Source organism: Oncorhynchus kisutch, linkage group LG27, assembly GCF_002021735.2.
Source record: "Oncorhynchus kisutch isolate 150728-3 linkage group LG27, Okis_V2, whole genome shotgun sequence".
NCBI lineage: Eukaryota > Metazoa > Chordata > Actinopteri > Salmoniformes > Salmonidae > Oncorhynchus > Oncorhynchus kisutch.
Genome location: NC_034200.2, coordinates 30189955 through 30203483, shown reverse-complemented (window position 1 = coordinate 30203483; position 13529 = coordinate 30189955). Strand labels below are relative to the sequence as shown.

Sequence of the window (13529 nt, the reverse complement as noted above, 5' to 3'; positions counted from 1 at the left end):
GGAGTATGTAATTGAAATCTTCCCAGGACTTCATACTAGAGAAGTAAAGGCCATCTTTATGGAAACAGACTTCGATATTTTGTTGGCTGCATTTAGACAGGCAACCCAATTCTAATGTTTTTTTTTCTCACTAAATTGGTCAATCGACCAAGCAGATCAGCGCTGAAAAATAGTTGATGTGAAATGATCTGATTTGATTGGTCAAAAGACCAATTAGTGGAAAATATATCAGAATTGGGCTGACTCTCTAAACACAACCTTTATGTTCCAATGAGTGCTTCCAGGAGCATCTTCTAACATCCACTTGTTTCACCCAAACAGTGCTCTTGCCTTTGTTTTCCATAGACATTCAACAGCATTCTACCTCCACCACCTGCACTTAGGCCTGCATTTAGTAAACACGACTAAATTACCTGAGAGGTATAGGTTAATTCATCTGTCCAGTTTAATTTATTATGTGTCCTGTCCTCTGCAATCACAGCATTCTCACACAAATCACAAATGTTTCAAACGTCGTGAAAATGACAGCAGATTAAGCATATGTACAGTAGAGAATCATCAGCACATTGTTCAAGATTGTCCTGTAGCTGTCGTTGAGTCACTCTGAGTCGGCCTGAGATTCTCCTGAGGCACTGCCATTTCCATCTCCAGACAGCTGTAGCAGTGCATTCCACCAGGAAAAACAAAACCTGGTCAACATGCTGATGACATTCTTAGCTTATATATTTCATTGTTTTTTAAAATCAGCTAGTTTTTCTTCCTCAGCAGCTCTGAACCTTGACGTTTGTACATGCTAAATAAAAGGCCATCTATTAGTTCAAGGAATTCCACTTCCACGGTAGAACTGAAGAAGGCCCAAACGTGTTGGTTTAAACAACAAAATAAGCTTTTTTCCCCCTCAAACTTCCATTTGTCCTCTAAGTGTCTGAATATGGTCTCTTACAAATCCTGTCTGTTCCTTTATTCATGCACTTTTAGTTAGAATGCAAGGTAGCGAAGTATACATTCTCCTTCCACAGTATAAAATACTAGTTCCTCCCCAAAGCCTCCTGAATGGTCAGGTCTGGTTAGTTTTGGCCAGGTCCGGTTCAGTCAGATCCGTTTAGATCCAGTCAGGTCCGGTCAGCAATGGTCTGACAGGAACCGTTCTCTTTGGTTGGGGACGATGAAGCCATCCTTGCTGTCCATGAAGCTCTCCCTGCGGTCGTGGCCGGAGATGACGAAGGTGTGTTTGGGGTCGATGACCACCAGATCGTCCTTCTCCAGCCCTGGATCCTCCACCTCGGCATACGCAGGGTTCCCTGAGCTGCGACAGAACCTCATCTTCATGGCTGGCCAGCGTGCGGGCCGCCTCTGTGGGAAGCACAGGCAGAAGAACTGAAAGGAGATTTGTGCTAAACAAAATGTATTAGAGGAGCTTCCCTAAAATGTGTAACTACTCCATATAGGCAAAAACAATGTCTGACATTGTCTGATGAAGGTCTTCACTTACCTAAATGTCACAATGTGTTAAGCCTTAACAAAATACATTAAATTAGATGTACTCTCAGTGACTTCCCTGACCAAATCATGTTGTAAATAAAGACATACAAATGTTTGTGAGTGCCAGCCAGGCCAGCAGGGGGCAGTGGGCCTACTTACCTCTATGAAGAATAGGCTGGCGCTTGAGGTCGGGTGGTTGTACATGTACACCGTTGCTATGACGGCTGCTGCCATGGTGATCATGACCAGCGAGATGCCCACCAGGAGACCAGTCTGCAGGCGCACCTCTCTCTGCTCCTCCTCTGGTTCGTCCACCTCAGCAGCTGGAGGGGGACAAGTAACAAACGTTACCTAACGTTGTAGGAATCTTCACTGTTTGCTGGGCTGTCTTCCATATCCAAAATAATATTTGTTTTAATAAAAATGCTTTAGGTGTGTTTTATGTAGCTTGCCAGTGTAATGAAACCAATATAATAGTCTCACAAGTGTATTATGTATTATTCATGAGAACGTTGGAACCATGCAAGAGATTGGCAACCACTTACGCAATTCTTTTTCTGTGTGCAGGGAAAACTTAGAGTCATCTGAAAGAAAAAAATACATATGGATGGATGTGAGGGCCAAATTAAATCAGAACTGGTCACCAGCTTTCTGAGGCAAGTCAGAGGCCTGTAGTTAATGTTTATCCCAGAGCCATATAGGCATGTACTGTGTGTGTTCATAAACAGTATACGATGAGAACATACCTTCCATCCTCCCCAGACTGACATAGACAGATACCTAGTGAGAGGCATCATTCAGCAGATAAGATCCACGTGTGCAGTATGGTGCCAGTGTGTAGTATTTGTCATTGCGTTGTATAAGCGGCTGCACAATTATCTGACAGCAGGCTGGGAAATAGCTGCAGACCGGACCCTCGTCATCTCTACGTCCCTGAGCAGCTAGAGCAAACACAAACCGCAGCCCAACTCCCATTCTCCATCCTTATACCTGAAGTGTGCATTTGTTCACTTCCAAGTGTGCACTTGTTCACTTCACATCAAGGGTTTCAAAGCATTGGATTGTGTAAGCAGGAATGAACTAGAATGTGTTTCCACTCTATTTCTTGCACCACTTCAGACTTTTAAAATATGTCATTGTAAACCCATGAGGGCTTGGTAAATGTTAAGTCATTGTAAACCCACCAGGGCTTGGTAAATGTTAAGTCATTGTAAACCCACCAGGGCTTGGTAAATGTTAAGGCATTGTAAACCCACCAGGGCTTGGTAAATGTTAAGTCATTGTAAACCCACGAGGGCTTGGTAAATGTTAAGTCATTGTAAACCCACGAGGGCTTGGTAAATGTTAAGTCATTGTAAACCCACGAGTGCTTGGTAAATGTTAAGTCATTGTAAACCCACGAGGGCTTGGTAAATGTTAAGTCATTGTAAACCCACCAGGGCTTGGTAAATGTTAAGTCATTGTAAACCCACCAGGGCTTGGTAAATGTTAAGTCATTGTAAACCCACGAGGGCTTGGTAAATGTTAAGTCATTGTAAACCCACGAGGGCTTGGTAAATGTTAAGTCATTGTAAACCCACGAGGGCTTGGTAAATGTTAAGTCATTGTAAACCCACCAGGGCTTGGTAAATGTTAAGTCATTGTAAACCCACAAGGGCTTGGTAAATGTTAAGTCATTGTAAACCCACGAGGGCTTGGTAAATGTTAAGTCATTGTAAACCCACCAGGGCTTGGTAAATGTTAAGTCATTGTAAACCCACCAGGGCTTGGTAAATGTTAAGTCATTGTAAACCCACCAGGGCACTCACTCATCCCATCACACCAAATGGTAATTGTGTTTTGATCAAAAAGGCCAGGTAGTGGTACTACTACTTACCCACCGTAGGAGCACTGGTGAAGGGGAGGGCAGTGGTGACAGTGGGGCTAGGTCTGGCTCTGGATGTAGTAGTGGCAGTGGTAGTGGTGGTAGAGGAGGTAGTTGTGGTGATGGAGGTGGTAGTCCGCTGTCGCACTGTTCTTGTCATGGCAACTGGAGTGGTTGTAGTGTGAGCGTTAGGCACATTGTAAGGTGTTGTGGTGTTGGTGTGAACCATCTGAACACAGCTCTGGTTTTTCCCCTGTGAAATCAAGACAACGTGAATTACTTTCCAGTTTTGAATGAGTTTCCTTGAGGCAGAAGAAAACAAATGAAGTGAATAGTGAACTGTTCAATACCGCTTCAGGACAGCCCTTATCTACCCAGTCCTGACGATGCCGGTCGAAGCCACTGGAACACCTGTTATAAATAACAGAACAGAACAACCATTAGGACACAACATGGTGCTGATTTGGGAGAGATAGGTTGTTACATTTCTCTTTGAACTCTTGTCACAGCAAAATTCCACTGTATGCATTCTGTACCTACAAATGGCAATAACAAACTTGACCTGGACTTTTACCTGTGCAGTCTGCTGCACCAGCTGCAGTTGAAGCCGATCTCAGATGACATACAAGGTCCACAGCTGGAGAACTGAAGACAAGCTAAGAGAAAAAAAAGTGAGATCCTAGTACACCAAAAGTTGCTCTAGCCCAGCACAAATAATTACCATAGATATAACTGTAAAGAACCCTGTAGACTTAAGCCCCGTTTATGCCTAGTTCTAACATGTGTCCTTTGCCCTGATTGTGATTGTGCCAACATTTTTGGACTGGTGTAGACAGTTAAAAGACTGATTGTGATCAGATCTTCCTGAACACCTCCAAAGGTAGCCAGGGACCCACTGTATCTGGATATCTTACAAGTGTATTCGGATCTGGAGAGTGAAACCATTCAAATCATCAATATACAGTGGGGCAAAAAAGTATTTTGTCAGCCACCAATTGTGCAAGTTCTCCCACTTAAAAAGATGAGAGAGGCCTGTAATGTTCATCATAGGTACACTTCAACTATGACAGACAAAATGAGAAAAAAAATCCAGAAAATCACATTGTAGGATTTTTTATGAATTTATTTGCAAACTATGGTGGAAAATAATTATTTGGTCACCTACAAACAAGCAAGATTTCTGGCTCTCACAGACCTGTAACTTCTTCTTTAAGAGGCTCCTCTGTCCTCCACTCGTTACCTGTATTAATGGCACCTGTTTGAAGAATTGGTGGCTGACTAAATACTTTGTTGCCCCACTGTATAAGGCCCTCTAAAACCATTGACGTGGCACAATTGACTTATGGCATCAATATACAGTATGTCTTAAAATAAATAAATATTATTTTGAAAGACTATCTGTCAAATGATTTACATACAGGGAGAGACCAGGAAAGCAGGTCAAAATATGGACACAGTGGACAGATAAGTGACACATTTTAACACTATGTGTAGACGCACGTCTGAAAATGTGGGCACAATCAGAATGTGGACAAGATCAGGACACAGGACACGTTAGAACAAGGTATAAACGGGGATATAAACTTACTGGGCAGAGGAAGCATCTCAACCGCTGTAGAGTTGGCGATCTTGGACTTGAGGATGTCCACTTTGTGGTACTCATAGATGGTCCTCCTGCGAACATCTGGCATAATGAGAAGGTGGTCAATGGTGGTCAGACTGCAGTCAGATCTAATCTTACTGGAAGACCAGGGATGCGGGGGGGGGGGGGGGGGGGGGGCACACAGAGACATTATGGTACTCACTGGGTATCTGCTCAATCTCATGAAGCACCACAAATGCGTCTGAGAGGCCCACTTTGACAGGATGGTTCACTGACCTGATCTCACTGATGTCAATGGGAACCTACACACAGGACAATGAGGTATACACATTCATTACAATTAAAGCTCAAGGCAAATAGCTCTACTTCTCTAGAATAAGTAATAGTTAGCGAGGAAGAGGAGCGTCACCTCTTTGTAGGCGAAGACGATGCGTCCGTCACTGTGCAGAGCGGTCTGGAAGGTAAATGGGCCTTGACTTACACTGTCCTGTAGGTGAACCTGATCCCACTGGACTACCAAGGCTGTACCTAAAGAACAGACAGAGACACACACACAGGCTGGTTAGAACCACCAAGGCTGTACCTAAAGGACAGACAGAGACACACACACAGGCTGGTTAGAACCACCAAGGCTGTACCTAAAGGACAGACAGAGACACACACACAGGCTGGTTAGAACCACCAAGGCTGTACCTAGAGGACAGACAGAGAAACACACACAGGCTGGTTAGAACCACCAAGGCTGTACCTAAAGGACAGACAGAGACACACACACACAGGCTGGTTAGAACCACCAAGGCTGTACCTAAAGGACAGACAGAGAAACACACACAGGCTGGTTAGAACCACCAAGGCTGTGCCTAAAGGACAGACAGAGACACACACACAGGCTGGTTAGAACCACCAAGGCTGTACCTAAAGGACAGACAGAGACACACACACAGGCTGGTTAGAACCACCAAGGCTGTACCTAAAGGACAGACAGAGAAACACACACAGGCTGGTTAGAACCACCAAGGCTGTGCTTGATACACAAAGACAGTAGCTATGTTAATTCACTGCACATGGATAAAGTTAGTTGCCCTTGACTTTTCTAGAAAACCTTTGATTGACTGAGCAGGGCTTAACATCTATTGAGACACAATTGCCTGTTTGGCTCTATGTCTATATGTCTTACCGTTGTCAAAGTAACTGATGGTCGAGTTTGTGGACATACTGAGGTCAAAGTTGGCCATCAGAGGGGCGATGTACTGAGTGGCCGTCAGCATCCTGTGGATGACATCGCCTGTGTAGATGAAACCTGATGGAGGGGGTGCGCACACACACACACACACACACACACACACACACACACACACACACGCACACACGCACACACGCACACACACACACCCCTCTTATTTCAGGAAGTGATTGTGGAGGTCCCTTATAATGGTGGTAGTCTCTCACATATTCATTCTCATTCATCAGAGTTTGACATACCACCAGTTGCCACTGTGATTTCTCTCAGTATGTGACCATAGAACGGGAAGTCAAAGGACAGATGAACACTCTGAAAGGAGAAATGAAAGGAGAAAAACCACAAAAACAAAGATGAGTTTCAGTGACAAGACAAGGTGCCACAAGGTATGAGTGATCACCACTGATATTGTAGAAGTCATACAGGTAGCAGTCGGCTGTAGAGCTAGGCACTGACTTGTCATGACAGTATCCACTAAACAGGAGCATGCCCTTATCCTTGATGGTTTGATATCCTCTGCCCTAAGGCTGCGTACCGCTGCTTGTCTGTGTGTGTTGGACAGCAGGCCGTGGATCTTCCCCTTCCCTGGGTCCAGCTGATCTATGTCCACCCACAGATATTTACCAGCAGTCTCTGTAGCCCCGTAGATCTTAGATGTGTAGTAGCTATGGTTCATGTCCTGGGATAAACAACATTCATGTTAGCATTCAGTGTTTCCTGGGATAAACAACATTCATGTTAGCATTCAGTGTTTCCTGGGATAAACAACATTCATGTTAGCATTCAGTGTTTCCTGGGATAATCAACATTCATGTTAGCATTCAGTGTTTCCTGGGATAAACAACATTCATGTTAGCATTCAGTGTTTCCTGGGATAATCAACATTCATGTTAGCATTCAGTGTTTCCTGGGATAAACAATATTCATGTTAGAATTCAGTGTGTAGCCCTTGACAAACACACCTCTTCAGCTCATTGAGGGCTTGATGATTAGTTAACAAGTTGAATCAGGTGTGCTTGTCCAGGGTTACAATAAACATGTACTGGAGGACCAAGGTTGGGACACACCGTGTTAGATGTTATACACTATAAGTCCTGAATATGTGCTGAACAATTAGAGATAATTTCAAGCTTGATTCTGACAGTGAGATGTAGAGTGCATAGAATTATATTTCATGCCGATATGACAGAACATGAAACATTATTAAACATGACAGGGTCCTGACTTTTCCTAAACACAAGACCTGTCCAGGAAACACCCTGGGGTCTAATTAACTAGGGCCCAGACTTGATTACTGTCCTGGTCATGATGTCAGGAAACACCCTGGGGTCTAATTAACTAGGGCTCAGACTTTATTACTGTCCTGGTCATGATGTCAGGAAACACCCTGGGGTCTAATTAACTAGGGCTCAGACTTTATTACTGTCCTGGTCATGATGTCAGGAAACACCCTGGGGTCTAATTAACTAGGGCTCAGACTTTATTACTGTCCTGGTCATGATGTCAGGAAACACCCTGGGGTCTAATTAACTAGGGCTCAGACTTTATTACTGTCCTGGTCATGATGTCAGGAAACACCCTGGGGTCTAATTAACTAGGGCTCAGACTTTATTACTGTCCTGGTCATGATGTCAGGAAACACCCTGGCCTTTGAAATTGTTGTTGTTGTTCCTACTTCAATCTGGGAGCTGTTGTCATGTCTCTCCTCAGTCAGTAGGTCATCCTGGTCCTTGTAGTGGCTGTGGCGGTCGTCACTGGCCCAGCTCGGGGCACCTGGCCTGGGGATGGCCAGCCACCTCCTCCACCTCTGGCTGGAGGATCCCTGGTCCTCAGACACACTCCCCAGACCTGGACCAAACAAAAACACATTCAGATACATGAGGTGTGCTTGATTTAGCCTAAATCAAATGTATTTATAAAGACCTTCTTACATCAGCTGATATCTCAAAGTGGTGTACAGAAACCCAGCCTAAAACCCCAAACAGCAAGCAATGCAGGTGTAGAAGCACGGTGGCTGGGAAAAACTCCCTAGAAATACTAGAAGAAACTTAGAGAGGAACCGGCTATGAGGGGTGGCCAGTCCTCTTCAGGCTGTGCTGGGTGGAGCTTATAACAGTACATGGCCAAAATGCTCAAATGTTCATAGATGACCAGCATGGTAAAATAATAATTATCACAGTGGATGTCGATCGGTGCAACAGGTCAGCACCTCAGGAGTAAATGTCAGTTGGCTTTTCATAGCAGATCATTCAGAGAATCTCTACTGCTCCTGCTGTCTCTAGAGAGTTGAAAACAGCAGGTCTGGGACAGGCCTTCCATTGCCTAATCCAATGGAACCAATGCAAACCACCCTGAATTCCGGTCAAGCTAAATCAAGCGTACACTTCAAAGTATTTGACACATAATGTATTTGATCCAGATCTGACTCTCATCTAGAGAGGGCCAACCCCTGCACACCAGGATGGGAGACCCCTGAGGAGAGTAGAAGGGGCTCCCTGTGACATAGTGTGCTGGTTACCTTTCATCTCACCAGTGTTTGAAAAGGGCCCAGGAATCTCCCATGTGAGGTTGACAATGACTGAACGTCTTCAGACCTTGGAACTAAACCCATCTTTATATACTAGCCTACGTCTGCCTGCCTGTCAGTGTCAACATGTGACAGACACAAACAGCATACTAACCTCTCTTCCCTGGGAAAAACAAACATCCACCTTCCCTCAATCATCCTGCCAGGGACAGCAGTGCACCTAAACTCCCCCCTCTTTTCGCAGGAGAGAGTGAAAGGCTGCCGCACATTCTTCACACTGGCAGGCCCAACCCAGACGTTATGGGGCAGTTATGACGGAGGAAGACATGTTGTGAGTCTCATAGAGTATGTCACATAGTGTTCTACTAGCATCAGCAGACGTAGAAGTGTTATGGTTGGGAGACATATAGAACACCTAAAAGAAACTGGTTTAATGAGCAATCTGCAGTTGTAAACAGTAAGAAAGCGGGCACCTCGCCACTGATTTGGTAAATAGCTTAGGGATAGGTCTGGATACATGTAGCATCTGTCAAATTCTAAGACAGAGCTACAGATGCAAGGACTGGCCATCCATTAGATCAAATTTACGGTTTTAAACTTGTTTTGAGGCTATACCGTGTTTGTTTACAATTACTTTGCTTACAAACACCAGAGTAAAACAAGCTCCTAGTTTGGGTTCTGATGGAGTGTGACAATTGAAGCTCATGAGGCATTTATAAATTATATTCTTCAAGAATCCATGGGTATACAAATGAATGTTGCAATTACTTATTGCCCCTTTAATGAGCCATGAACTGACACTACAAGCAGCAACAAACCTACATGCATGTCAGCAAAGTGACATTTATGTAGCAAGTCCACTTATCTTGTTAAGTTATCTTATCTCCTCTTATCTTAGGAAAGTCACTTGGGAAGTATTCTATTCTATGCCAGAGAACTGTGTCCACTCTCTAAGGATTCAGTATGGCAGTGATATAGCCTATCACAGCATTTTATCCTGTACTTTACTGGTCTAATGTTTGCAGTAATTCCTTCAATATTTGATTTATTTAAAAAGTAAATATCTTGCCAAAACATTAAGGCTATATAGAAATCTTAGTCCACACGGCTGAGCTTCAAAAACAAAACACACCAAAGAGAATTGAAGAACAATAATGACTTACGATAAATAAAGACTATTTTAAATAATGACTTACCACTGGCAGGCATCAATTCCACATGAGTTATTTGATACTGGAAAACTATAAATATTCCGGTGATAAATTTGACAGTCTTCGTCATCATCAGTTCCTAAATCTCTTTATTCCCTTTTAAATTCCCAAAGCGCCAAAATAAAAAACTCAGTTGGACAACTTTTCATCTACGCAAGGTCCTTTTGGTTTGAAGTATGAAGGCGATACTATTCCGTCAGAATGTTGTCCACTTCTCAAACAAAAATGCAGAGCAAGTTATGAAATAAAATCCAGTAGTTGCATTTTTAACATAAAATACTAAACATTTCAATAGTAATACCTCCCGTCTCCGGGAAATGCCCATTTAACAAGAATTCAAATTGGCTAAATCTATTCGTCTTGGAAAGGTTGTGGTCACCTGATAGGGCTAAGATAATAAGTATGTTGACAATGACTTGAGTGCGATGCTGAAGTTATTATTGTCTCTCTCCCTCTTGCATGGTCATCTCCGTTTTAATAAGCTGAGAGTGGAGACAGTGCATACGCGCTGGAAACGTTGTACACACGCACCAAAACAGTGTACACACGCACCAAAACAGTGAGTCTGCCTCCGTGCTGAGTAGAATAGGACCTCCGTCTCTCTCTCTCTCTCTCTCTCTATCTCTCCATCTCTCTCTCTCTCTCTCTCTCCGTCTCCGTCTCTCTCTCTCTCTCCGTCTCTCTCTCTCTCTCTCTCTCTCTCTGTCTCTCTCTCTCTCTCTCTCTGTGTCCTGTGTGTGTGTTTTCTCACCTGCATGAGAGCGAGTTCCTGTGAGAATTCCGTGGATTGGATGAGTGTGACATGTCTCACAAGGCTAAAGGGCTTTCCAACCTCAGGGTGTGTGTGGGAGAGAGAGAGAGAGAGAGAGAGAGAGAGATTAGTCTGTGGGGCAGTGCAAGCACACTGTACTCCACTTACTCTACTTCATTTAGTCTAATGATGTGTGAAATTAGACAGACCCATCATATTGAATTGCCACTAAAGGCATTTCATATCAGTTTATCTTCATAAGCAATACAGCTTGTTTTGCATTGACAAAAGAGCCCAATGGTGTACTAATACACCCTGTGAATCATATGGTATTGATTGAGCTGGGGAAATAGTTCCTGCCATCAGATGTTGCATCCTTGGTAAGGAGTGAATGTGAGTATACTCCAGAGGCCAAGTTTCAAAGCCGTTTTTACGATACATATCGAAGCATCTGTCATTGGTTAAGGGTTCCTCTTCTTCCTCTTCTAAGCCCTGGCACACAACAGAGATTATGTTTAGTCTTAATGGAAATGAAAGGAGGGGACCATACTGTACTTGTTCCCACAGACAAACACAGGGCCCCTTTGTTATCCTGTATCTCATTAATACTGAATTCCAACCTTATAAAGTTGTCTTATAAAGTTGTGTTTCTGGGCATGGACAGTCTGGCTTTATACCGTAGCTGTCAAGATAAAACATATTACATCAATATAGCTCAGTTATCCAGGCTACTACAGTGGAGTTATCGTTACCCAGGCTACTACAGTGGAGTTATCGTTACCCAGGCTACTACAGTGGAGTTATCGTTACCCAGGCTACTACAGTGGAATTATCGTTAGCCAGGCTACTACAGTGGAGTTATCGTTACCCAGGCTACTACAGTGGAGTTATCGTTACCCAGGCTACTACAGTGGAGTTATCGTTACCCAGGCTACTACAGTGGAGTTATCGTTACCCAGGCTACTACAGTGGAGTTATCGTTACCCAGGCTACTACAGTGGAGTTATCGTTACCCAGGCTACTACAGTGGAGTTATCGTTACCCAGGCTACTACAGTGGAGTTATCGTTACCCAGGCTACTACAGTGGAGTTATCGTTACCCAGGCTACTACAGTGGAGTTATCGTTACCCAGGCTACTACAGTGGAGTTATCATTACCCAGGCTACTACAGTGGAGTTATTGTTACCCAGGCTACTACAGTGGAGTTATCGTTACCCAGGCTACTACAGTGGAGTTATTGTTACCCAGGCTACTACAGTGGAGTTATCGTTAGCCAGGCTACTACAGTGGAGTTATCGTTACCCAGGCTACTACAGTGGAGTTATCGTTACCCAGGCTACTACAGTGGAGTTATCGTTACCCAGGCTACTACAGTGGAGTTATCGTTACCCAGGCTACTACAGTGGAGTTATCGTTACCCAGGCTACTACAGTGGAGTTATCGTTACCCAGGCTACTACAGTGGAGTTATCATTACCCAGGCTACTACAGTGGAGTTATCGTTGACACTATTTTTGTTGTGACACCCCGTTAAATACTTGTGGTTCAATGTGCAGTAATAATAAAACACAAGTCCTTAATCCTCAACCATAGTTTCCGAATCAGACAACCTACAGTAAATGTGCTTGTGCTCATCAACAATCCTTTTCCCCTCCCAGCTTGCTGTCATAAACTACAATTAATAATCTCTCTCCTTTGGCACCTCTGAATGAGTTCCTTCCCATTGACGTCCTACATTCCTCCTGTGTCCCCTGTCTCTGGCCTCCAGTCCTCTGTCTGGCAGAGAGAGAGAGAGACAGCGACCAGAGGAAGTCTGGGTGTTTGCTACCATGTCTGTGCTGGATGTGCTAGGGCCTTGATATACTGAGTCTTAGACTGGAGATGGCTGGACAGTGGGCTGGGGCTTGAAGAGAGGTCTGGGACTGGAGATGGATGGACAGTGGGCTGGGGCTTGGAGAGAGGTCTGGGACTGGAGATGGATGGACAGTGGGCTGGGGCTTGGAGAGAGGTCTGGGACTGGAGATGGATGGACAGTGGGCTGGGGCTTGGAGAGAGGTCTGGGACTGGAGATGGATGGACAGTGGGCTGGGGCTTGGAGAGAGGTCTGGGACTGGAGATGGATGGACAGTGGGCTGGGGCTTGGAGAGAGGTCTGGGACTGGAGATAGATGGACAGTGGGCTGGGGCTTGGAGAGAGGTCTGGGACTGGAGATGGATGGACAGTGGGCTGGGGCTTGAAGAGAGGTCTGTGCCTGGAGATGGATGGACAGTGGGCTGGGGCTTGGAAAGAGGTCTGGGACTGGAGATGGGGGTGAACTCTTAGAAAAAAAGGTGCTATCTAGAACCTAAAAGGTTTCTTTGGCTGTTCCCATAGGAGAACCCTTTGAAGAACCCTATTTGGTTCCAGGTGGATCCCTTTTCGGTTCTATGTAGAACCCTTCCCACAGAGGGTTCTACTTGAAACGCAAAAGAGTTCTACCTGGAACCAAAAGGGGTTCTCCTATGGTGACCCTAAGTTCTAAGTGTGTGTGTGTGGGGGGGGGGGGGGGAATAGGGCTTGGGATGTCGTTTGGAGAGAGGTCTGGGACTGGGAATTCGGGTAGGGGGATAAAGGGCTGCGGATGTGGCATGGAGAGAGGTCTGGGACTGGGAATGGGGGTAGGGGGGATAGATGGCTGGAGATGTGGCTTGGAGAGAGGTCTGGGACTGAGGATGAGGGTGGGGTTGAGGGGGATAGATGGCTGGGGATGTGGCTTGGAGAGAGGTCTGGGACTGAAGATGAGGGTGGGGGGGATAGAGGGCTGGTGATAGGGCTTGGAGAGAGGGCTGGGGATGGGGCAGGGGATGGTTGT

The 13529-nt window shown here is 44.9% G+C and overlaps 1 protein-coding gene across 1 annotated transcript; it reads right to left on the bottom strand.

Annotated features, from left to right (window-relative positions):
* Nucleotides 1-441: 441 nt before the first annotated feature.
* On the bottom strand, nt 442-7073 carry plxdc2a (plexin domain containing 2a). The gene is made up of 12 exons (XM_031807093.1): nt 6725-7073; nt 6432-6501; nt 6127-6249; nt 5359-5477; nt 5152-5251; nt 4935-5030; nt 3921-4002; nt 3697-3757; nt 3359-3599; nt 2028-2066; nt 1642-1805; nt 442-1353 (listed from the first exon to the last, which is right to left on the bottom strand). The coding sequence occupies exons 1-12, from the start codon at nt 6863-6865 to the stop codon at nt 1123-1125; spliced, it is 1467 nt and encodes a 488-aa protein (XP_031662953.1). The 5' UTR covers nt 6866-7073; the 3' UTR covers nt 442-1122.
* Nucleotides 7074-13529: the final 6456 nt, after the last annotated feature.

Excerpts from the sequence above, each read along its gene's own strand:
- plxdc2a (XM_031807093.1), bottom strand. The coding sequence starts at position 6,865 with ATGAACCATAGCTACTACACATCTAAGATCTACGGGGCTACAGAGACT. Across the intron at positions 6,250-6,431 it reads AATCACAGTGGCAACTGGTG|GTTTCATCTACACAGGCGAT; the intron begins GTATGTCAAACT and ends CCCCTCCATCAG. Across the intron at positions 1,354-1,641 it reads CCAGCCTATTCTTCATAGAG|AGGCGGCCCGCACGCTGGCC; the intron begins GTAAGTAGGCCC and ends TGCTTCCCACAG.